General features: G+C 41.0%; 2 protein-coding genes across 3 annotated transcripts in view; both read right to left on the minus strand.

The window, feature by feature from the left end:
* Window positions 1–1,573, minus strand: part of LOC127938723 (transcriptional repressor p66-alpha) — a 20,390-nt gene extending 18,817 nt beyond the window's left edge. The window contains exon 1 of one of the 2 annotated variants that reach the window (XM_052535550.1): window positions 1,361–1,573. The gene's annotated coding sequence lies outside the window, so the exon portion shown is untranslated. The remainder of the gene's footprint in view (window positions 1–1,360) is intronic. The other variant, XM_052535556.1, reaches the window with a different exon arrangement.
* Window positions 1,574–2,847: 1,274 nt separating this feature from the next.
* mau2 (MAU2 sister chromatid cohesion factor) lies at window positions 2,848–24,327 on the minus strand. Its single transcript, XM_052535542.1, has 19 exons — window positions 24,029–24,327; window positions 23,707–23,724; window positions 23,478–23,543; window positions 22,013–22,108; window positions 9,972–10,066; window positions 9,854–9,881; window positions 9,240–9,395; window positions 9,000–9,146; window positions 8,808–8,898; window positions 8,610–8,713; window positions 8,451–8,528; window positions 7,970–8,035; window positions 7,803–7,886; window positions 7,674–7,723; window positions 5,355–5,432; window positions 5,153–5,264; window positions 4,973–5,063; window positions 4,577–4,704; window positions 2,848–4,048 (listed from the first exon to the last, which is right to left on the minus strand). Exons 1-19 carry the CDS (start codon window positions 24,263–24,265, stop codon window positions 3,974–3,976), a joined length of 1,800 nt encoding a protein of 599 aa, XP_052391502.1. The 5' UTR covers window positions 24,266–24,327; the 3' UTR covers window positions 2,848–3,973.

Raw genomic sequence — 24,327 nt, forward strand, 5'->3', positions numbered from 1 at the left:
TCACAATCCTCACGGATTTCATCCAAAATATCTTTAATGGCTTTAAAAGCTTTTATGGGTTTGGTACGACATGGGGTTAAGTGATTATTTGAGTGATAATGACAACACAATATTTTGTTTCGCGTGGATATTGGAACTAATGTGAATGGAAGTACAGAATAAATAATATTTTGTCAAATACATCGCGAATATGGAAACATTTGATTTTTGTGTGAATCAGCTTTGGTTTCAGTTTCGTTTTAGCCTAAATGTAAAAAAAAAAACTAAACATTTTTTTTTAATATACATAGCGTATTTTAACCATGCAGCAATTTTTTTTTATTTTGATAAATTACTGTTTTCTTTTCTTTTTACTTTTTAAACCGTTTAACTGATTGTATTAATAGCTCGAAATTCTTAAGGTCGGTTAACGGTTAAAATGACCATCCCCAAATAAGAGTTTTAAACACGCGATGAGGTCAAAGGTCATAAATGACAATTCTGCTGCTGTTCGCATGTTGTTTTTAATGTTTATTTCATTTACTTATTCAAGCCTTTTTATTATTTTTAACTGTAAATGTAATATTGTGCATTTCAATAAACTTGTCTTGACGCATTTACAGAGGCAAGAATGTTTCTGTTCAGTTAGTAAAGTTTCCATCATTCTGCATCTGGCATATTCTTGTTTTATCAGCTCACGATCAGCGTCTCGTGTGCGGTGATCTTCTCTCGGGAGCGCGCAGGCGTTAAATGAGCGCGTTCCGCTTTAAGACGAGGAAGAGGAGGATGAGCACAGCGCGGCCGGAGGAGGAAGAAGAAGAGGAAGAAGATGAAGAAGAGCAGCAGCCCGGGACTCTCACATCGGGAGTGACTTCACACCGAGTCCGAGCCGAGAGCAGCTGATAATTCAGCACAAACATCACAGTACTGTCAATCATCATCACAATCATCATCATCATCATCATCATCACATCCGCGGGATAATAACAGCCGAGCGCCTTACAAACGATCGCTTTGATCGATATTAACGATGTTTTATAAATGTGACATAAATAAAGCCTGACTGACCGAAACTCCCCTCACACACAACAAAGTTTACCTCAGTTTCACTCAAGTTTATCCCGTTTTACCCAAGTTTACCTCAGTTTTACCTCAGTGATGTATGACATGTTCAGACGGACGATAAACTACAGAAATCGGAGTCACTCAAAACACCAAACCTGAAACAGTTCGAGAAGTTCAGCTCCAACCGCGGAACATCAGTGTGTGTGTGTGTGTGTGTGTGTGTGTGTGTGTGTGTGTGTGTGTGTCGGTGAGGAAGAGGAGCAGCTCTCGATCGGAGCGGATCCACCGAGCGCGTGAACTCTTCCCCGTCACTCACCGGGTCTCGCGGGTCGCTGTTCTTCTCACCGCGGCTCTTCCGGGCGGTTCGGCCGGTAATTCACTCGGTTAATCCCGGGAAACCCTCTCGCTCTCGCTCGCTCGCACCGCTCCGCCGCCTCGCTGCCAAATAATGCACTCTCTCTCGCGCGCACACACACATTCACACGCGCGCGGCCGCGGCGTCACCGCACTGAGCATGCGCACTGAAGCGCACCGATAACACGACTGACGTCTTCCTCACACCCGAGCACAGGTGACCCGCAGCGCAGGTGAACCATAACCCTACCCCCGCCCTCCCACTCCCCAACACACACACACACACACACACACACACACACGCGATGATGATGATGACTCTAGAATCAAAGATGAGAGACAAATGAGACAAACTCTCTTCATGTTTTATAGACTGCAGCTCCGCTCTTCATCAGGTGCATCATGGGATGCTTTGAAACTGTTTCAGCAGAACTAACCTCGTGATTGGTTCATGAAGAGCTGGTCTCTCCTCATCTTTATCTTCATCATCATCCCATCACTCCTCTAGCTCCGCCCACTCTTCTGCAGGAAGTATGGCATGTCTGAGCTCAGGCGTGACATTGGTTACCCATCATGCATCTTGAGCATCAGTCTGTTTCCTGTGTGTGTGTGTGTGTGTGTTCAGAGATAAAGGCGGTCATGTGACCGTGCAGTGACACTGACCTGGACCTCACACACTGCATGAACGCTCTTCAGTCTGAACATCTGGAAACATTAGTTTTCTAATAAAACAAACTCTCTCTGAGCTTCTCTTTACTGAATGTTGATCTGTAATGTTCACGTTCAGAAGAACTCACCGCACACAGCATGTGTGTAACATGAACGAGACAAATAACGCTTGAAGGAACTCTTAGAAATACACATTTCTGTCCATTCTGAGAATGAGGAAACACATCCAGCATTAAGATGATTTTAACTCAAACACATAGAGTCTATAATCCATAATAACACTTCCTCCAGTGAACAAGTGCTTCATCTGCTGTTGTCTCTCACAGATTAGTTTAGATCTGTTTAAACGCTGCTTGATCTGTGCAGATTTCTCTCCTGATTCAGACCAGAACACTTGTTCACTGGAGGAAGTGTTATTCTGGATTATAGACTCTATGTGTTTGAGTTAAAATCATCTTAATGCTGGATGTGTTTCAGGTTTTATCTTCTCCAGATGTTCACTGATGGACTGGAGTGCTGTGGATTATTGGGATGTTTGCTGCATCAACTGTTTAGACTAGTCTTAAAAAGTTAGTCATCTTTTTTTTGTCCTTCAAGACTGGACTTTTTAAAGAGTTATGAAAAGGTAGATTGGTGTTATTTGTATTGGAGAAGACCTGTCCTCTGCTGGTTGGTCAAACAGTCTTCAGACGGTGGTCAAGTTTATAGAACGGAGTCTGAACTGATTCTAGAGAAACACTTTATATCTAAAACACTGAATAAATCACACAGGATCCTTCATACACTTCTCCAATTTTATTTAAAAAATCCTGATGATTTTGAAGCTGACACAAAGTTTAAAAATACAGTTATTATAAAGATCGGTGGCAGATCCGAGCGCAGAGCGAGTCTTTACTACGATGACCAAAGAAACAACATTTACACAAACCAATGCTATTCCAAATGAAAATAATGACAGAGGATAATATTGTTAAATGTAGTATATAAATATTCAAACTTTACAAAATCTAATAAATGTATTTGTTAAAACTACAGAGGAAAAGAGATTAATACCTTTAAAAGAAAAGTGTTTGTACAGAGACGTGCAAGAACAAAACAAACCTGTTCTGAGCACAAAATGAGACGCGTGTAAAAATATCAGCACACAGAAGAGTTGGGTCAGCGGTCACACACACACACACACACACACACACACACACACACACTCAAGGGTTTATGAGTGAAGCTGTAGTCAGCAGGCGCCCTCTGCTGGTCACATGACATCCACTTCCTGTGATGTGGGTCAATGGAAAAACATTTGAAAGTGAACCCTGTTTGAAGATTTTTTTTTTTCAGTGATGTTATTGTCATGTTTTTCCATCATTGCTGTAAATGCACAAATCCTGTAAAGATTTATTTAAACCAGCATAAATTAAAGGAAGTACAACAAATACTATAGTAATGCATTAATAACTTAAAATTAATATTACAATAATGAGAATTTAGGGGTTAAAAACGGCTAAAATCAGGCTTCATTTTCTGACTGAACTGTGTTTTATTTTGTGTTGGATGAGGTTTGAAGAGTTACTCTGAATTGAGATCAGAGTGAGTTGTGTCTAACTCTAACGACTCCTTACACACTAGTACAGCGACACAAACACTGCGGTCACATGAGTCAAACACACATCTGCTGTGACCTCTGACCCCAACTGTCCACGCTCTGAACACAGCCAATCAGAACGCACCAAAAGACATAAACTGTGAACAACTCAATAATTTAAAATCTGAACAGTAAGAGAGAGAAATCTGCAGGTGAAAGGCAGCGGAGTCTCGCTCGACCCGTGAGAGTGTGTGTGTGTGTGTGTGTGAGGATGACCTGTATGTACAGCGTGTGTGTGTGTGTGTGTGTGTGTGTGTGTGTGTGTGTTTAAAGCAGGCTGGCCAGGCTGGTGGTGGGTCCGTTCTGAGCTTGAATCTGCACAGGAGGAGGTCCTTCAGTCCACTGAAACACATCAGACACATTCAGAACAAACAGCCTCTCATGTGGAAATTAATTATGAGCGTGTGTGCGAGTGAGTGTGTGTGTGTGTGTGTGAATGTGAGTGTGTGTAAGCATGCATGCAAGCATCTGTGTGTGTGCGTGTGCGAGCGTGTGAGTGAGCGTGTGAGCGTACGTGTGAGTGTGTGTGTGTGCGTGAGCATGTGTGTGTGTGCGTGAGCATGTGTGTGTGAGTGTGCATGTGAGTGTGTGAGCGTGTGTGAATGTGAGTGTGTGTAAGCATGCATGCAAGCATCTGTGTGTGTGTGTGTGTGTGTGTGTGAGTGAGCGTGTGAGCGTACGTGTGAGTGTGTGTGTGTGCGTGAGCATGTGTGTGTGTGTGTGAGTGTGCATGTGAGTGTGTGAGCGTGTGTGAATGTGAGTGTGTGTAAGCATGCATGCAAGCATCTGTGTGTGTGCGTGTGTGTGTGTGCGAGCGTGTGCGTGAGCATGTGTGTGTGAGTGTGTGTGAGTGTGTGTGTGTGAGCGTACGCTGATGAGGTTGTGCTCCGGCAGGCTGCAGGCGGCGATGTGATCCTGCAGGAGCTGCTGGGAGAAGTTCTGGTGCATCTGCGCTGCTTCATGTGCGTCCATCGAGTTCCCACAAGCCTTGTTCAGATCTGGACAGAGACACATGACGTGAGCTTCTGATCAACACTTTCCTGATCATCAAATACTTAATTACTTTATTTACAGTAAAATATTACAATAGTATTACTTCTCATTTTTGGCCTAAAAAATAAATACGATATAATAAAATAATAAATGCATCTAAATTAATCAAAAGGAAAACACAATTAAGATTTTTTTCAAAGCATTCAAAGCACCCTTTATATACCAGACACACCTGCACAGAAGAGTGTGTGTGTGTGTGTGTGCTGAACTGACCCTTGAGCAGAGCGGATGACCAGAGCTGCACAGACATGTCTGGGATCTTACTGGCCAGCTGCATCGCAGGAACCACCATGTTGTTACTCTCCTGAACACAAACACACAGAATGACTGACAGCGCTTCTACAGGACGCTCCGGCGTGTGTGTGTGTGTGTGTGTGTGTGTGAGAGATTTACTCTGTGGTTCCCCAGCACGTAGAATATGTGTCCTAGCAGCACCAGAGAGCAGGCCGTCAGACGATTCAGATCCTCCGCATTCGACATCTTCAGCGTCTCGCGCAGGAAACGCCTGCAATCACACACACACACACACACTCATCAGCATCACTGACACACACACACACACTCACGGGTCTGAGAACAGGAAGAGGAAACGCACTTGGCTTCATTGTAGCGTCCCTGGAAGAAGGACAGAAGGCCTCGGATGTAGAAGGCAGCGGCGCGCAGACAGTGAGAACTAGAGACAGCAGAAACAACTTCACAGATTAGAACAGCACAGAGTCAAACAGGAAAATAACCCTAATGTTGTAAAATTCTTCAACTCAGTCTCAGAGTATTATACATTGAGGATTCATTACTGAACTTTGAACAAATTGAGTTAGCCAATAGCTGTGTCTCATTTAGAAGGCCACGTCCTCTGGAGGTCGCATCCTCTGGAGGTCGAATCCTCTCTAGGATGCGTATATGGAGTGTCCTTCACCCTGGGATTAAACGAGACGGCCTTCGTAGGACGGACGGAAAACGAAACAGGAAGTATCACGTTGCTATGCCAACACATAACGTCGTTGCGCTCTCACACTTGTTTAAGAAAAAATTTTAAGGAAATTATTTCTAAATCTGGAAAGTAATTTGAAAAGAAAATGTTTTTATTTAATGTAATACAAGGGTTAAATAATAATTATTTCTCGCCCTGCTAGCGAAGTACTGTTAAACTGTTAAAAAAAAAAAAAAAAATCACTAAACACTTGTAATCATGTTTACCACACTTGTAATTCAACTTTTAAAAAATGAAGAACTTTAAAGTACTTACATTTAAACACCACGTCGCTTGTGTGTAGATCTGCCGCCGCCATTTTTTCAAATAAACAACGGTTATTTATGGCGACGCAAGGGATTGTGGGTTATTTGTAGCAGCGAAGGATACACCTCATGTATCCTTCGAATTCCTGTGAAAAAAGGTCGCATTCGAAGGTCTCATTCGGAGTGTGCTACTTGCTTTTCTGAAATGAGACAACCACGATGACGTATGCAGCCTTCGAATGCGACCTTCGGAGGGCGCAACCTTCTAAATGAGACACAGCTAATGATTCAGTGATTCATACAGACATGAAGTCAACTGCTTCATTTGATTCACTCGTTAAGACAGTCACTCAGTGCCACCTACTTTTAGTTTCAGATTTTCATTTCTTTTTAAATAATTTTTTTTTTAATATATTTTTTAAGTTTTTAAAGCCCATTAATACCCATTTATTATCTATATTTATGCTGAATCAAAATATTTCTGTTTAAATCTTCAATTGTTTTCTTCAAATTGATGGATGATTAATTATTTTTAAATGAATTAAATTAATTAACATACATAGTGTAATTAATTAATTAAAGAACTGTAGTTGCTTGACAGCCCTAATATCTACACAGCTCCTCTTCTGATCAGAATCACTGGAGTCTGAATTGGTTCTGAATCTTTAGTTGAGATGTTTCCTCATGGATTCATTCCTTTATAAATCCTCCGCTTAAGTGTCTGTATTACAGTCGTTCGTAAATGTGTGAGTATAGTGTGTGAGTATAGTGTATGTGAGTGTGTGTGTGTGTGAGTATAGTGTATGTGAGTGTGTTTGTGTGAGTATAGTGTGTGTGTGTGTGTGTCTGTGAGTTAAGTGTGTGAGTGTGTCTGAGTATAGTATGTGTGAGTATGTGTGTGAGTATAGTGTATGTGAGTGTGTGTGTGTGAGTATAGTGTGTGTGAGAGTGAGTATAGTGTGTGTGTGAGTATAGTACGTGTGTGTCTGTGTGTGTGAGTACAGTGTGTTTGTGTGTGTGTCTGTGTGTGAGTATAGTGTGTTTTTGTGTGTGTGTGAGTATAGTATGTGTGAGTATAATGTGTGTGTGTGTGTGTGTGTGAGTATAGTGCGTGTTTGTGAGTCTGTGTGTATGTGTCTGAGTAGAGTGTGTCTGGGTGTGAGTATAGTGTGTGTATGTGTGTGTGTGAGTATAGTGTGTGTGTGTGTGTGTGTGAGTATAGTGTGTGTCTGTGATTTTGTGTGTGAGAATAGTGTGTGAGTGAGTATATAGTGTACGTGTGTGAGTGAGTATAGTGTGTGAGTGTGTCTGTGAGTGTGAAAGAGTATAGTGTGTGTGTGTGAGTATAGTGTGTGAGTGTGTCTGTGATTTTGTGTGTGAGAATAGTGTGTGAGTGTGTGAATGAGTATAGTGTGTGAGTGAGTATAGTGTGTGTGTGTGTGTGTGTGTGTGTGTGTGTGTGTGAGTGAGTATAGTGTGTGAGTGTGTTTGTGAGTGTGTGAATGAGTATAGCGTGTGTGTGTGTGAGTATAGTGTGTGAGTGTGTCTGTGATTTTGTGTGTGAGAATAGTGTGTGAGTGTGTGAATGAGTATAGTGTGTGTGTGAGTGAGTATAGTGTGTGTGTGTGTGTGTGTGTGAATGAGTATAGTGTGTGAGTGTGTGAGTCACTGGTGTTACCTGACGGGGAAGTTTTGGTCTGGGTTTATCCTCTCTAACAGGTTGTAGAGCTGCACAGATGAAGACAGAAGAACACTGTGAGTCGTTGATTACTGACGATGATTATTGATGTGTTTCATGATGACTGACCTCCTGATGTCTGTTCCCCTCTCTGATGTACACACTCGCCAGGTTAGTGACGATGAACGTCCACAGCTCCTGATGGGAGGTGAGCTGCGCACACACACACACACACACACAGGTATGAGCTCGGCTCGGTCACGTCTGTAAGATCAGTGTGTGTTTGCGTGTCTCACCCGTAGCGCTGTCGTGAACTGGGCCTCAGCGTTGTCCATACAGTTAACAGAGATACAGTACAAGCCCTGAACACACACACACACACACACACACACACACACACGACATGAGCACACGAGCCCTCCACTTAATCACTGATCCACTGGGATTTATTATTTATTGTTTTTATTAATTTCACTTGTTAAGTTTTTGCAATAATATAAAACTATTATTTAGACTAAATTATGCATTTTTTTTACCTAAATTTAAAATAGATGTATATAAAATCATAAGCATCATCATTTTAAAAGCCATATTTATTTCAACAAAACATACTGGCCAAATTGTGTCACTCTAAAAACATGTACAGCAAACCAAATTTTGTCTTTAAATTCTTATGAATCACATGATCAGAAAACGTGTAATTGAGTTGTTCCCTGTCAGCTGGTGTCAGCTGTGTGCTGCAGCAGAGAGGACTGATGTAGTGGAGTCTGCTCTCACCAGCAGTGTGTGGAGCTGAGCCGCGTGATTGGAGAAGAGCCGTGGAGACTGCTGACAGAGCTGACACACCTGAGAGATCTGACACACACACACACCTGTTACACACCACCACCGCAGCAGCAGCATCAGCATCACAGCGCTCCAAACACACACACACACCTCCTGCAGCGCCGTGGCCTTGTGTCCCGTCACCAGACGACACATGATGATGTGCTCCAGCAGAATAACTTGAAACGAGGACAGGATGGGGCTGCAGTCCAACACTGAGAAACACACACACATCAGAGCATCAGTTATCTCACACACACACACACACACACACACACACACGAGTCTCTGTGGCGTGACGTGACTCACTCTTCAGCTTCTCCAGCTGCATGAGGGCTTTATCAGTGTATTTCTGAGCTTTCTCCAGATACCCAGCCTGCATCGAGTGCATGACCGTCACCTGAAACACACACACACACACACAGCTCCAGTCAGAGATGGTTAAGGACGCAGCAGAACGGTGCTCTGAAGCAGTGTGACGTGGGACAGGACGACGCTCACCAGGTAGACCAGGACACACATGTGCTCTTTGGGCAGCCAGTGGAAGAGATCGGCCGAGTTACTGGGCAGGATCTCATCATCGTGGAGCGTGGAGATGGTCTGGATGCACTGCTGCAGCTGCTTCAGACACGGCTTGACGCTCTTCACCTGCACACACACACACACACACATGAGCTGGTCAGCTCACACACACTTCACACTCACGCGCTCCTAACAGACAGGTGTGTGTGTGTGTCTCACCTGTCCGGCGTCCAGGTAATGTGTGACCTGCAGCACCAGGAAGAAGACGCGCAGAGACTCCTTCTGGATGGGGTTTCCCTGCCAGGTCTCCACGATCTGTCCACAGAGAGTCAGGAGCGGATGCACCTCCTGCAGCTTACGCTCCATCAGCAGCAGCTGCACACACAAGAGCAGATTCACACACATCATACTCATCAACACTTCTCTACACACCTGTGTCATCTCAGTCTGATCCTGTTATTAAAGCTGATACACATACATCATCACCAGATGGAAAGGGTCTTCTGATATTGTTAACTCTGCATCATCAAATTAGCTGATATTCTGGCTTTTTTTTGTGAATCAGCAGAATTTGTTTCTTCAAGATGCAGGGCAAAACAGATTAATAACGAGTGCATTATGATTCAGCTTCAAACGCTGCAGAGGCATCTTCACTGTGAGTTTTAGTTTTTCTGTGATATTTACTGTGATATGATGACACTGTGAACCTCTTTCGGTAACCATTAAAACTCTTTCTACTTGAGTTTGCACTAAAATATTAACGGTCATGTTTTATTGTGATTATAATATTGAGATATAATGAAATAAAACGAATACTGTAAGGTGTTACTCACCATGCCTTTGCTCAGCAGGAAGAGAGCTCTGTGAACACGAGCAGAGGTACATCATGAACATCTCAAACATTCAGACATGGCAGACGTTATGAGACACGGAGCGTGTGATCAATCATACCTGGTGTATTCAGAGCCCACGACTCTGGCGTACTCCGCTCCGACCCCCAGCAGATCACACGCAGACACCAGGTCCTTCTCCAGCGTGTGCAGTTGCTGAAACAACATCCAGAGCACGCTATCATCAGGACGCTCAGCTCTCACCACAAACACTCTTATCTGAGTCTGATTCTTCAGTTACAGTTATCTGACTTCATATTCTTTTATCAGAAATCAATGACCTGCTGCACCTCAGCTGTCAAACACTTAACACAGCATCACATTACAGACGTCAACACAGTTATGAGAGTGTGTGTGTGGGTCAGTAAGAGAGTGTGTGTGTGGGTTAGTAAGAGTGTGTGTTAGAGCTGTAATTGGTCCATAAAAGTAAGGCCCGACAGGACCAGAGCCCGACAGGTTTCGGCCCAAACCCGCAAGTACATTAGGATTGACAGCTTTTTAAAAGCCCGAACCCGTATACAGCCCGATATTATTCAAATGTGCGCTCACACACAGCTAATTTTTGTTCACTAACGTAGGCTACAGGCCACTCGGAAGTTGGAATAAATAAATAAAATAAGTCCTCTGTCATTTTTTTGTCTATTTAGAGTGCTGAAATGTTAAAATGTTACAAATTAAATTAAGATAAATTGTAAATCAAGATGGGTATTTGGCAATAACTAAATTAAGATTAAGGCTCCACTGGATTTCCTTCGCCACTAGCAGCTGACATTTAAAGGTGGGGTGAAATGCTCGTTTTCACTCAATCTCCTGTTAATCTTGAGTACCTATAGAGTAGTACTGCATCCTTCATAACTCCAAAAAGTCTTTGGTTTTATTATATTCATAAGAGAAAGATAGTCTGTACCGATTTTTCCCGGAAAAACACGAGAGGCTGGAGGCGTGACGTGTGGGCGGAGCTAAAGAATCACGAACGCGAGTAGGATTTTGCATTGAGAGCGTTTGGAAGCTGTGACATTACCATGAGGACAAACCCATCATCCAAAACAAACCATGGCTTACAGTCAGATTCAGCCGTTTATTTATGATCCAGAATCAGATCCAGAGGCTGAAACTGAACGAAAGCAGCAGCAGCAACGATGTGGTATGTACTGAAACTGTATATATTTGCTTATTTGCGGTTTTGGAAAATGACTAAGTTCCACTTTATGTCGTCGTCTTTTTTTTTTTTTTTAAGCTGTACATGTGGAAAGTGCAGTGTGATGACAACATCGCATGTTGTTTACTTGATGTGCTTACGCGCCGATAGCCAAGTTAACAACACAGAGATATTTGAAGCAGTTTTACTCACCGCCTGCGGTTCCAACACACGATCCTGACCCTTTTTCGTTGGGATTGCATCATCCTTAAGAAATAAACGATGTGCAAATCCGGCGTCAAACTGGGCCTTGTTTGTAAAACAAGCATCTTCGAAATGCAGGGAACAAACACAAACACTTGCACAACTCCGCTGATGCTCTGTAAAAATAAACTCCATCCACTGGTCCCTTAATGCTGTTTCTCTTTTGGTAATCTGTGCAGGGTTGTCTTGCCCTGGCAACCAAAAACACACTTCTTTTGTGACATTTGGCGACGCTCTCGCTCTGATCAGTGAATGTCTGTGCTCTCAGTGCTCTGCTATACGGGAGCGCGCTCTTCCGGCAGAAGTGCGTCAGGACACATATTAGGAAATTCTGCTCCATCTAACGTCACACAGAGCCATACTCGAAAAAAACTTTCCCAAACTTGTGACAAACCGGAAGGAGTATTTTTGGAAAAGAAATACTCCTTCAAACGTACAACTTAATTTTTGAAACTTTGTCCATGTTTAGCATGGGAATCCAACTCTTTAACAGTGTAAAAAACTCAGTATGCATGAAATAGCATTTCACCCCCCCCCCCCCCCTTTAATAAAAGAGTAATGCCAACATTAGCGTATATACTCTGTCTACATTGAATTCAAATGTATTTGACAAGTTTATAAAACTCTACAAAATACAAGTATTCCATACACTTTAGAAAAACTGTCGAGGATAAAAACACAATAAAGCCCTTGGTTTATTTCCATTGCAGCCCTCGATGTTAATAAGAAGGTTATGTGTAAGTGCAGAACAGACAAAGCAAACAGTAACTCCTAATCATAATTAATCACATTTATAAAAATCTAATTTTTATCAATGTAGTAGAGATAATTCAACAAAAATACAAATCACAACTGACAATAAAGACACCACTAAATGACACAATTTACAATAAAATCACCATAAAACACACACTAACAGCCATCTTTTTACCAATCTTTTAAAACTCAAAAAATATTTTACTCCCTTTATCGAAACTGGTAATTTATTCAATGCTATAGCACTAGTATATAAAAAACAATTTTTCCACACCAAACTCTTAAATTTACATGGACAAATAATAAAATCTCTACCCCTAGTTATATAGGAATGCTGCTGACTCACCATAAGCCTACATCTTTTTGTCGAGGAAATGATTGAATCCACTGTAGATGTAGTGTTTATACTTGACTAACTGGGGCCCAGGTCAGGAAGCAGACAGACTGGCTAAACCGACCGTCTGCTAGCTGCCTCCCGTCACAGAGGTCAGTTAATTCTCAGCACATAGAGACTCTTTCACCTAGATATCACACTATAGAGACTGTGTCTGTTCCCCGAACTAGAAAATACAAAAAACGTCCAAACCAAGTTAAGGTTAACAATTTAATTGAGGTTCAACAAATAAAAAACAGATGCAATATGGATTAGAGCTGCAACTAACGATTATTTTTTCTGTCGACTAATCTAACGATTATTTTTTATTACAATAAATAATTAATCTAATGTTCTTTTTTTATTAGCTAATTAATCCTTTGGATAACTTTACAAAAAATGTAAGTACAACTTCTAATATAATATTTCAACCTTTATTCATTCTCAACCTATGTGGTTGAAGTTTTTACAGTATAAAATAATAAAGAGGCTAAGAAAGTTATTTTACTATGATAAATATGAGTTTATGATAGCGTTTATAATTAAACCACAGTAGCAATAAATTTACAGTTGTCTGAGACGTCATGAAATGTTCTTTAGCATCACAAACCATAAAATGTAGTCAGGGTTCTGCTATGGTTTAGCATGGTTCCCAGAGATCTGGAGCTGATTCGGGGTGGCTCGGTGGTTTGTGACTGTTGTCTCGCGGCTCGCTGTCTTATAAGGGGCCGTTCACATATCACGTCTATTGCGCGCTCAAGTTCGTTATTTCCAATGTAGGCGCGCGATAAGCGTGCTCATAACGGAAGCTACGCGGTCGCAATGCGCTCATTTTTTCCAGGCGCGTCCGCAAAACATCTCAACTTTTCAGAATGCCGCAAGCGCAAGAATATCAGACCTGAACCAGGAAGGTGGTCACCAGATGACACGGTAACCAGTTAAACCGTAACACCGGAGAGCGAGCGCCAAGATGTTTTCCTCTGAGGTGCTCGCGCATCGCAGTTGTGCTGCCGTGGTACACCATGTCGGTTTTGCAAAGGTAACAAAGGGCCATTTTTATTTGTCCTCTGTTTAAAGTATTCACATACTTTTGATAACAGTGGTCTCTGTTTTTGTGATAGAATGCAACTTTCTCCATTCCCTGTATGCCATTACGCGAGATGTAACCAAACAGTGTGACGCGTCGACGCATTTCACGCACAAAGTATTTTTGCAGCACTAATATGGATAAACAAATGATAAAGATTGGCTTATTGAATATCAGATCCATTTCTACGAAAACACTTTTTGTAAATAATATGATAACTGATCATAATATAGATGTGCTCTGTTTGACAGAAACTTGGCTAAAACCTGATGATTACATTAAATTATTCCACCCCCCAAGATTACTGTTATAAACACGAGCCGCGTCTAAAAGGCAAAGGGGGAGGTGTTGCTTCAATTTATAATAACGTTTTCAGGATTTCTCAGAGGGCAGGCTTCAAGTATAACTCGTTTGAAGTAATGGTGCTTCATATAACATTATCCAGAGAAACCAATGTTAATGATAAATCCCCTGTTATGTTTGTATTGGCTACTGTATACAGGCCACCAGGCCACCATACAGACTTTATTAAAGAGTTTGGTGATTTTACATCCGAGTTAGTTCCAAGTTTTAATAGTTGGTCATTTTAATATCCATGTTGATAATGAAAAAGATGCATTGGGATCAGCATTTATAGACATTCTGAACTCTATTGGTGTTAGACAACATGTTTCAGGACCTACTCATTGTCGAAATCATACTCTAGATTTAATACTGTCACATGGAATTGATGTTGATAGTGTTGAAATTATGCAGCCAAGTGATGATATCTCAGATCATTATTTAGTTCTGTGCAAACTTGGGGGAAGTCGTGGCCTAATGGTTAGAGGGTTGGACTCCCAATTGAAGGGTTGTGAGTTCTAGTCTCGGGCCGGACGGAATTGTGGGTGGGGGGAGTGCATGTACAGTTCTCTCTCCACCTTCAATACCACGACTGAGGAGCCCTTGAGCAAGGGATTGAACCCCCAACTGCTCCCCGGGCGCCGCAGCATAAATGATGCCCACTGCTCCGGGTGTGTGTTCACAGTGTGTGTGTGTGTTCACTGCTCTGTGTGTGTGCACTTCGGATGGGTTAAATGCAGAGCACAAATTCTGAGTATGGATCACCATACTTGGCTGAATGTCACTTCACTTCACTTCACTTCATTAACTTCATACAGCCAAAATTGTAAATTCTACTTCTTGTTACAAGTATGGAAGAACCATCACTTCTACCACAAAAGACTGCTTTTTAAGTTATCTTCCTGATGTATCCAAATTCCTTAGCATATCCAAAACCTCAGAACAACTTGATGATGTATCAGAAACTATGGACTCTCTCTTTTCTAGCACTTTAAATACAGTTGCTCCTTTACGCTTAAGGAAGGTTTAGGAAAACAGTTTGACACCATGGTATAATGAGCATACTCGCACCCTAAAGAGAGCAGCCCGAAAAATGGAGCGCAGCTGGAGGAAAACAAAACTAGAGGTATTTCGTATTGCTTGGCGGGAAAGTAGCATATCCTAGAGAAAAGCATTAAAAACTGCTAGATCTGATTACTTTCCTTCTCTTTTAGAAGAAAACCAACATTACCCCAGGTATTTATTCAATACAGTGGCTAAAATAACGAAAAATAAAGCCTCAACAAGCGTTGACATTTCCCAACACCACAACAGTAATGACTTTATGAACTATTATAAAAATAAAACAAAAAGCCCCTGATGCTGTTAAAAATGGAACAGTCATAGTGTTTTATTTTTATACCGTCATTTACTTACTCAAAAGTTGTTTTAAAACTGAAGGAGTTTATTTCTTCTTGTAATTAACGTAAGTACATATTTCATAGTGTTAAAAGATGAAAGAAAAAAAACTTTTTTTTTTAACCATGATTTTTCAGTTCACCATAATTGTTTTAAAGCTGCCAATGCATACTGTCATCATTGATGTCACGTACCAGGAAACAAAATACTTATTCTGATAATGTTGTTTCTCAGGTTTGTCAACCAAGTTGAGCAATGCTCTCATGCTCTCATGCTCTCATAACTCTCATTGGTCAGTTCTTCAAAAGAAAAAAAAACCTGTCTCACTTTAAATATCAGCTCACTTGTCTGCTAGGCTCTATAAGAGGTAACCATTTGACTGACGACAGGAACTTGTTAAATGGATTAACCTGGATTGCCTTTTTTTGTGGAGAAATAATCAAAAGGTAAGTTGTTTTGAAAATGTTTTTAGTTGTTGTATCGAATCAATTTGTATAAATATAAAATGTTATAAAAATGAAGTTTAAAAAGACAAAGAGTATTCTGCAATAACTGAGTGTTTTTTTTATTATTATTCTTTTTTTTTAAAGCAGCCTTGAAGGGTGTTTGTGGAATATATTAGGTTTTAAGAATTCTGTAAAAACTTGGTTATTCTAACTGTATTTGTTTGTTGCTTATGCAGCTCTTGATACTTTTTAAAATGTTGACATCAAACTCACCACCCATGTGAATTTTGTTTGATTTTGATTGTTATTATGTTTGATTTTTGAACTTTGGTGCATCATACTTATGTGCTTCATTTTCAGGAATATTACTAAAAGAATATAATAGATTTATCTTGCAATTGTTAAATAAGGCCTCAAGTTCGCATTACTTTTTAAAGAGTTTTGCTGACCTGAGTCTAATTTTAATATTATCCTACATAAAAGCACCTCCACCAGCACCTGCAACAGCTTCAGCACCTCTACACTTTTAAAACTGTGATAATAATAAATGTACTGTTAAGAATCCTTCAAGCCTACAAGCATATCTAATTCAGTCTCCCTGATCCTGAGACTCTCCATAGGCGTAATGGTTTTTATACTGTACGAAATGTATTTTCAATCGCCCTTCACTTAAACCTACCCCTTACAGAAAACTACAGGCGATTTTTTAATTTCATAAAACACCGTTTGTGTCTTTTTAAGCCTTTTGTTTTACAGGGACACAGGAAGTGTCCTCAAAAACAATGTTTACGTTGTAGTACCCATGTCATTATACACATTTGTGTCCTTATAAACCATATATACCAGTACACACACAAACACAGATCTTGTTGTTGGGAGGTGCTAAAATCTGTTTGTGGTTGAGATTGATTGTAAGCTTGGCATGCTCCTATGCAATATTAATTAATTATATCCCATCTTCTTTCAATTCTTCCCTAAAATGAAGCAAATGGGACAGATACAGCCAATACTTCAGCTACGACTCAAGCTGTAACAACCTCAGTAGGCATTAAAGAGTACATTTTAACCTTCAAAATGGCGGGAAACTTCACACAAGACCAATCAAACCTGACCTCTCCTGCAGCCATTAATGTGACAAACAATGTCATTATTCAGGTAATTATTTTGTCCTTTGAATAAAGGTAATACTTCAGTTGAAAAATAATCGGAACTTTTGTCTAGTTCTTGATTTTTAAATTAAAATCGCTCCCGAATTGTCTATTAATTTATTACAGCTTGAAGGAGTTTTCAAACGTCTTAACAAGTACAAGCGCACAACTGTAAAGAATTTCAGGTAAATTATATAAAATTATATATTTATATATAATCAAAATGGCAACATCACTGATTGATTTTCACAAACAGGTTGATTGTTTTTTTTGTTTGTATGTTTGGCTGGATTAATTGTCCAATTTTGTATTTACTCATTATTTGATCATTATTCCCTCTCAGGAGAGCCTCCATTATAATAGATTCTTCTGTTGAATTCGACAACGCTTCTCCTCCTGGTGCAGCAGAATGATTGAATCCACTGTAGATGTCTTCAGCGTGTTCCTGCGCTCACTGATAGTGGATCATCATTCACTCATTCTCATTATAAACACGGTCAAAACTTTTCCACACCTCAGACTTTGCTTTGCTGCTGGTGCAACCAAAACATATTCGCCAGAGGCAAGCCTCCATTACACCTACTCAGCATTCATTTTTGCATATTTCTCACGCTAATTGAAAACCCATCGGGTTCGGGCAAATATCTTCAGCTCTAGTGTGTGTGTCTGTGTGTGTGTGTGAGTCAGTAAGAGTTTGTCTGTGTGTGTGTGTGAGAGAGAGAGTCAGTAAGAGTGTGTGTGTGCTGTTAGAGAGAGTCAGTAAGAGAGTGTGTGTGTGTGTGTGTGTGAGAGAGAGAGAGAGTGTGTGTGTGTGTGTGTGAGAGAGAGAGAGAGTGTGTGTGTGTGTCTCTGTGTGTGAGTCAGTAAGACCTATTGCTTTTTCAATTTTGATAAAAATTATATATATATATATATATATATATATATATATGGATGTTTATTTTAATTCAACTCTGGTTGACTGTTGTGGGTCTATTCGCTCTTTTTTATAAGCTGCTCTTTGTTATTAAAAGTTGCTCATGCAGTGTGATTTTTAGGGGCGTTTTCCGCAAATATCACATTTGAATAATTTTGAGCTCACAAAAAAACGAATATTCGTTTATGTAAATTAAGTTTAGCTACTGAGACAGACGTTATTTTTCAGCAACATTTATTGTTTCTGTCATTTTGGAACAAGCTTACACACAATAAGCTTGAACATTACACATCGTGTTTTGTAGCTGAAAACCTTTAACAATGCGTGCAAAAAAAAAACAGATTAAAAGCAAAAAAAACAAAAAAACAAGTTAGCTGTGTTTATTAATTTTTTTGCTTGAGAGATGCCGCAACAGTGTTCTGGAATGCGGTCACTTTCTGTGATTCTCCACGGCATATTTGAAGTATTGTATTAGACCTCAGTTCTTATTCATTCATTAATTATTTTTTGCTTGCATACATCTTCAAATATGCCGTGGAGAATCACAGAAAGTGACCGAATTAGGTTTTATTGTGGACTTTCTTTTTTTTCTTTTTTTATGGCAAGCAAAAATATGTCGAAATTCGAATATCATTTTTATTTATCGAATAATTAGAGCAGAACGAATATTCGAAAGTTCGACTTTCCGTGCACACTAGGGATGGGCATTCGATTACATTTTCTTAGTCGATCGTCGGGAGAATTAACGATCGACTATCGATTAATCATTAATATTTTTATAATATAATTAATTATTTAATTTTTATAATTAAAAAATGCAATGAATACAAAAATACAGCGTGTTTTTCCTCGGTGAGACATTTATTACAAGATCAACTTGTGGCAGACAGTTAAACTACGTTCAGGCAAACCGAACATATATCCGCGTGCATATGCAGTGCAAAGCAGCGGAACCTGCAGCTGCTAGCAGGCGTTCTTAAACAGAGACCTAATTTGTTCCAAAATAATAATAATGATAAAAGAATCATGTTAAACAATAACATAAAAAAACATTATAATACTTAGATCTGACAGATTTTGTCAAAATGTAACTCAAAACTATCCAAGCCAGAAGAAAAGGCCAGATATTAAGCCTTCCTAACAATTACGCTAACGTAACAAATTATGCTACTTAAAGCCTCGTGAAAAATAACTAACTTTAGTAACTAGCATACAACCTCTGCACGAGTCTACTGATTTTTGTTGAGAAATACCGTATAAGCATGTTGACATGATCTGCGACCGCAACTATGGTGACCGTCAGTCCAGCCGCCGAAAACACCCACTCTGAGGGAACTGACGTTGCCGGGATGCACAGGACAGGTACATCATTTGAGTCGTGGCCGAGTTGTACTTAAAAACCCCATCGCAATGTTTGCAGTTAACTAGTTCGCTTTTTAAATCATAATGGTCCCACGCCACACTTCGCCGTGAAATCTTCATGATTATTCTTTGAAATCAAAACGGAAGATCACAGATAATCGATCGACGATTAATCATGCCCATCCCTAGTGCACACCACTAGTGATTTTATTGATTTGTGTGTGCAACAACTATTCTGTATGTTTATGTTAATTCTGTTTGACTATTGCTATTTGTTGCTAATAAAAGTTGTTAATATTGTTGTGCATGTAATTTCTTTTTATTGTTTCAGTATTAGTGTTTGTTATTCAGGTTATGAATGGTTTAGGCACCAGCCAACAGTTTGGTGATGCTGTCTCAGCCTTACTTCGTCATTTTTTAATTATTTATGGTAATACCGTATACCTAGGTAAAATAGGGAGGAGGTTTGACGGTATCAAAATTTGGATACCGCCCAAGCCTAGTGTGTGCTGTTAGAGAGAGTCAGTAAGAGTGTGTGTGTGTGTGTGTGTGTGAGAGAGAGAGAGTGTGTGTGTGTGTCTCTCTGTGTGTAAGTCAGTAAGAGTGTGTGTGTGTTTGTGTCTCTCTGTGTGTGAGTCAGTAAGAGTGTGTGTGTGTGTGTGTGTGAGAGAGAGAGAGAGTGTGTGTGTGTGTGTCTCTCTGTGTGCGAGTCAGTAAGAGTGTGTGTGTGTGTGTGTGTGTGAGACAGTGTGTGTGTGTCTCTCTGTGTGTGAGTCAGTAAGAGTGTGTGTGTGTGTGTGTGTGAGAGAGAGAGTGTGTGTGTGTGTGTCTCTCTGTGTGTGAGTCAGTAAGAGTGTGTGTGTGTGTGTGTGTGTGTGTGTGTGAGACAGTGTGTGTGTGTCTCTCTGTGTGTGAGTCAGTAAGAGTGTGTGTGTGTGTGTGTGTGTGTGAGAGAGAGTGTGTGTGTCTCTCTGTGTGTGAGAGAGAGTGTGTGTGTGTGTGTGTGTCTCTCTGTGTGTGAGTCAGTAAGAGTGTGTGTGTGTGTGTGTGTGTGTGTGTGAGAGAGAGAGTGTGTGTGTGTGTCTCTCTCTGTGTGTGAGTCAGTAAGAGTGTGTGTGTGTGTGTGTGTGTGTGTGTGTGTGTGTGAGACAGTGTGTGTGTGTCTCTCTGTGTGTGAGTCAGTAAGAGTGTGTGTGTGTGTGTGTGTGTGAGAGAGAGTGTGTGTGTCTCTCTGTGTGTGAGAGAGAGTGTGTGTGTGTGTGTGTGTCTCTCTGTGTGTGAGTCAGTAAGAGTGTGTGTGTGTGTGTGTGTGTGAGACAGTGTGTGTGTGTCTCTCTGTGTGTGAGTCAGTAAGAGTGTGTGTGTGTGTGTGTGTGTGTGTGTGTCTCTCTGTGTGTAAGTCAGTAAGAGTGTGTGTGTGTTTGTGTCTCTCTGTGTGTGAGTCAGTAAGAGTGTGTGTGTGTGTGTGTGTGTGTGTGAGAGAGAGAGAGAGTGTGTGTGTGTCTCTCTGTGTGCGAGTCAGTAAGAGTGTGTGTGTGTGTGTGTGTGTGTGTGTGTGAGACAGTGTGTGTGTGTCTCTCTGTGTGTGAGTCAGTAAGAGTGTGTGTGTGTGTGTGTGTGTGTGTGTGTGTGAGACAGTGTGTGTGTGTCTCTCTGTGTGTGAGTCAGTAAGAGTGTGTGTGTGTGTGTGTGTGTGAGAGAGAGTGTGTGTGTCTCTCTGTGTGTGAGAGAGAGTGTGTGTGTGTGTGTGTGTCTCTCTGTGTGTGAGTCAGTAAGAGTGTGTGTGTGTGTGTGTGAGACAGTGTGTGTGTGTCTCTCTGTGTGTGAGTCAGTAAGAGTGTGTGTGTGTGTGTGAGAGAGAGTGTGTGTGTGTGTGTGTGTCTCTCTGTGTGTAAGTCAGTAAGAGTGTGTGTGTGTTTGTGTCTCTGTGTGTGAGTCAGTAAGAGTGTGTGTGTGTGTGTGTGTGAGAGAGAGAGAGAGTGTGTGTGTGTCTCTCTGTGTGCGAGTCAGTAAGAGTGTGTGTGTGTGTGTGTGTGTGAGACAGTGTGTGTGTGTCTCTCTGTGTGTGAGTCAGTAAGAGTGTGTGTGTGTGTGTGTGTGAGAGAGAGAGAGAGTGTGTGTGTGTCTCTCTGTGTGTGAGTCAGTAAGAGTGTGTGTGTGTGTGTGTGTGTGTGTGTGTGTGAGACAGTGTGTGTGTGTCTCTCTGTGTGTGAGTCAGTAAGAGTGTGTGTGTGTGTGTGTGTGAGAGAGAGAGTGTGTGTGTCTCTCTGTGTGTGAGTCAGTAAGAGTGTGTGTGTGTGTGTGTGCGTGAGAGAGAGAGTCAGTAAGAGTGTGTGTGTGCTGTTAGAGAGAGTCAGTAAGAGAGTGTGTGTGTGAGAGAGAGTGTGTGTGTGTGTGTGTCTCTCTGTGGTGAGTCAGTAAGAGTGTGTGTGTGTGTGTGTGTGTGTGTGTGTGAGAGAGAGAGTCAGTAAGAGTGTGTGTGTGCTGTTAGAGAGAGTCAGTAAGAGAGTGTGTGTGTGTGTGTGTGAGAGAGAGAGTGTGTGTGTGTGTGTGTCTCTCTGTGTGTGAGTCAGTAAGAGTGTGTGTGTGTGTGAGAGAGAGAGTGTGTGTGTGTGTGTCTCTCTGTGTGCGAGTCAGTAAGAGTGTGTGTGTGTGTGTGTGTGAGAGAGAGAGAGAGAGACAGTAAGAGTGTGTGTGTGCTGTTAGAGAGAGTCAGTAACAGAATGTGTGTGTGTGTGTGTGTGAGAGAGTGTGTGTGTCTCTCTGTGTGTGAGTCAGTAAGAGTGTGTGTGTGAGAGAGTGAGAGTGTGTGTGTGTCTCTCTCTGTGTGTGAATCAGTAAGAGTGTGTGTGTGTGTGTGTGTCACACACACCGCGAGCTGGAAGAGTAGTCTGCAGTGCCAGTAGGGGGTCTGCTGTGAGATCTGGATGGCCTTCCTCAGCAGTGGTTTCGCAGAATCAACCAAGTTCTAGTGAACAACAGGAGACAAAAACATGATAAGCAAATATATGCATATATGTCTTGGCCTAACAGTTAGCGACTCTGACTCGCAATCAAAAGGTTGTGAGTTCTAGTCCCGGGCCGGCAGGAATTGTGGGTGGGGGGAGTGCATGAACAGTGCTCTCTCCACCTTCAATACCACGACTGAGGAGCCCTTGAGCAAGGCATCGAACCCCCAACTGCTCCCCGGGCGCCGCAGCATAAATGATGCCCACTGCTCCGGGTGTGTGTTCACAGTGTGTGTGTGTGTTCACTGCTCTGTGTGTGTGCACTTCGGATGGGTTAAATGCAGAGCACAAATTCTGAGTATGGGTCACCATACTTGGCTGAATGTCACTTCACTTTAACTTTCACTTTCATATTTTGGGATCAGTAATGTATTGTTTTTCTCTTCTCATCAACGCTGCATTTATTTTACCAAAAATACAGAAAAACTGTAATATTGTAAAAAATTATTACCATTTAAAATAATGATTTTTTATTTTTCTATTACTACTTTAAAGTGTACTGTATTTCTGTGATGCTCCGCTGTATTTTCAGCATCATTCCTCCAGTCTTCAGTGTCACATGATCTTCAGAAATCAGAATAATATGATGATTTACTGCTCAAGAAACATCTCTGATTATTATCAGTGTTGAACACAGTTGTGCTGCTCAATATTTCTGTAGAAACTGAGAGACTTCTTCCAGAATTATTTGATGGGTAAAGTGGAAAAGAACAGCATTTATTTATAACAGAAATCTTTTCTAACAATATATATATTATTAATCACTTTATATCAATTTCAACACATCCTTGCTGAATAACAGCTTTAATTTATTTAAAAAATAAAAATAAAATACTGATCCCAAACTGTAGTGTATAACGTTACCAAAGACTGATCATTTAAATAAATGCTCTTTTTAACTTGTTTCTTCAAATCATCTTGAAAAATTTATCACAGGTTCCAAAAAAAATAATAAATAAACATCAAGCAGCAAAAGTTTAATAAATCATCATATTATTCTGATTTCTGAAGATCATATGACACTGAAGACTGGAGGAATGATGCTGAAAATACAGCGGAGCATCACAGAAATACATTACACTTTAAAGTATCGGAAATCATAATTTTATATAATAATAATGTATCACAATATTACTGTCTTTTTTGTATTTTTGGAAAAATAAACGAAGAGACTTCATTAAAACACATTACAAATCTTACTGATCCCGCACTTTTGAAAGGCAGTAAAATATATATAAATATATATATATATATATATATATATATCTCAGGAAGCAGGTCTCCTGGAAGTGAATGTGATTAAAGCAGTGTAGTGTTGTGAAGACTCACCTGCTGACAGTAGAGCTCCGACAGGAGACTCGCCGCCTCGAACTTCACATCCTCAAACTGAGCTATCTGCACATCTGGGCTGAGGAAAACTCATTAAAACACTTGATCATCAGATATCATGTAACACGGATCTGTGTCTTCATTCACTTACAGCACAGGTAATCACAACCTCAACACAAATGAACAAAATCTAGTGTAAAGTTTGCTTCCCAAATTTGGTAAAGGATACTTGCTGTGAGATGAACCACTGAAAGAGAGAGAACAGAAGAACCATGAGTCATATTTATACAGCAGCACGTCCTTTAATCCCTCAGAACAAACACAGAAGAGGAAAACACAACAGGGCTTCTTTCCAAAGACTCACGTTATTATATATGCTTTACAACAATAAGCACTTAAAACAATAAAACATCATCGATAGCACATTCTTTCATTGAATTTATTGATGAATTGTTAACAACAACAACAATAATAATAACGTATTAAAAGGCAGCCCGGGACTGCGGCCTAGTCTCTCGGCTGAAGCCTCGGTCTTTCCTGCACGCTCTCACCGCTTTCTCGAGGTGTGTGCGGGCCAGCTCGCTGTTCTTCGTGTGGTGGTAGAGCACCGAGCCGAGCTGCAGGTGAGTGCGGGCTTCCACTCTCTGCGGGGGCTTGAACTGGAAGACGGCCTGCAGGCAGTGCACACACAAGCGGATTTTGGGAGGACTGGAGGTCCGGAAATGTTCGGCGAAACCGAGAAGAGCGAGATACCAGGAGTCCGGGGCCTCCGCGCCTGCCGCCATCATCACCACAACAACAACAACACGAGAGCGCGTGTGATCTCGCGAGAGGAGCGCCACGGCCCAAC

The sequence above is a fragment of the Carassius gibelio genome, chromosome A2 (genome assembly GCF_023724105.1).
Source record: "Carassius gibelio isolate Cgi1373 ecotype wild population from Czech Republic chromosome A2, carGib1.2-hapl.c, whole genome shotgun sequence".
NCBI lineage: Eukaryota > Metazoa > Chordata > Actinopteri > Cypriniformes > Cyprinidae > Carassius > Carassius gibelio.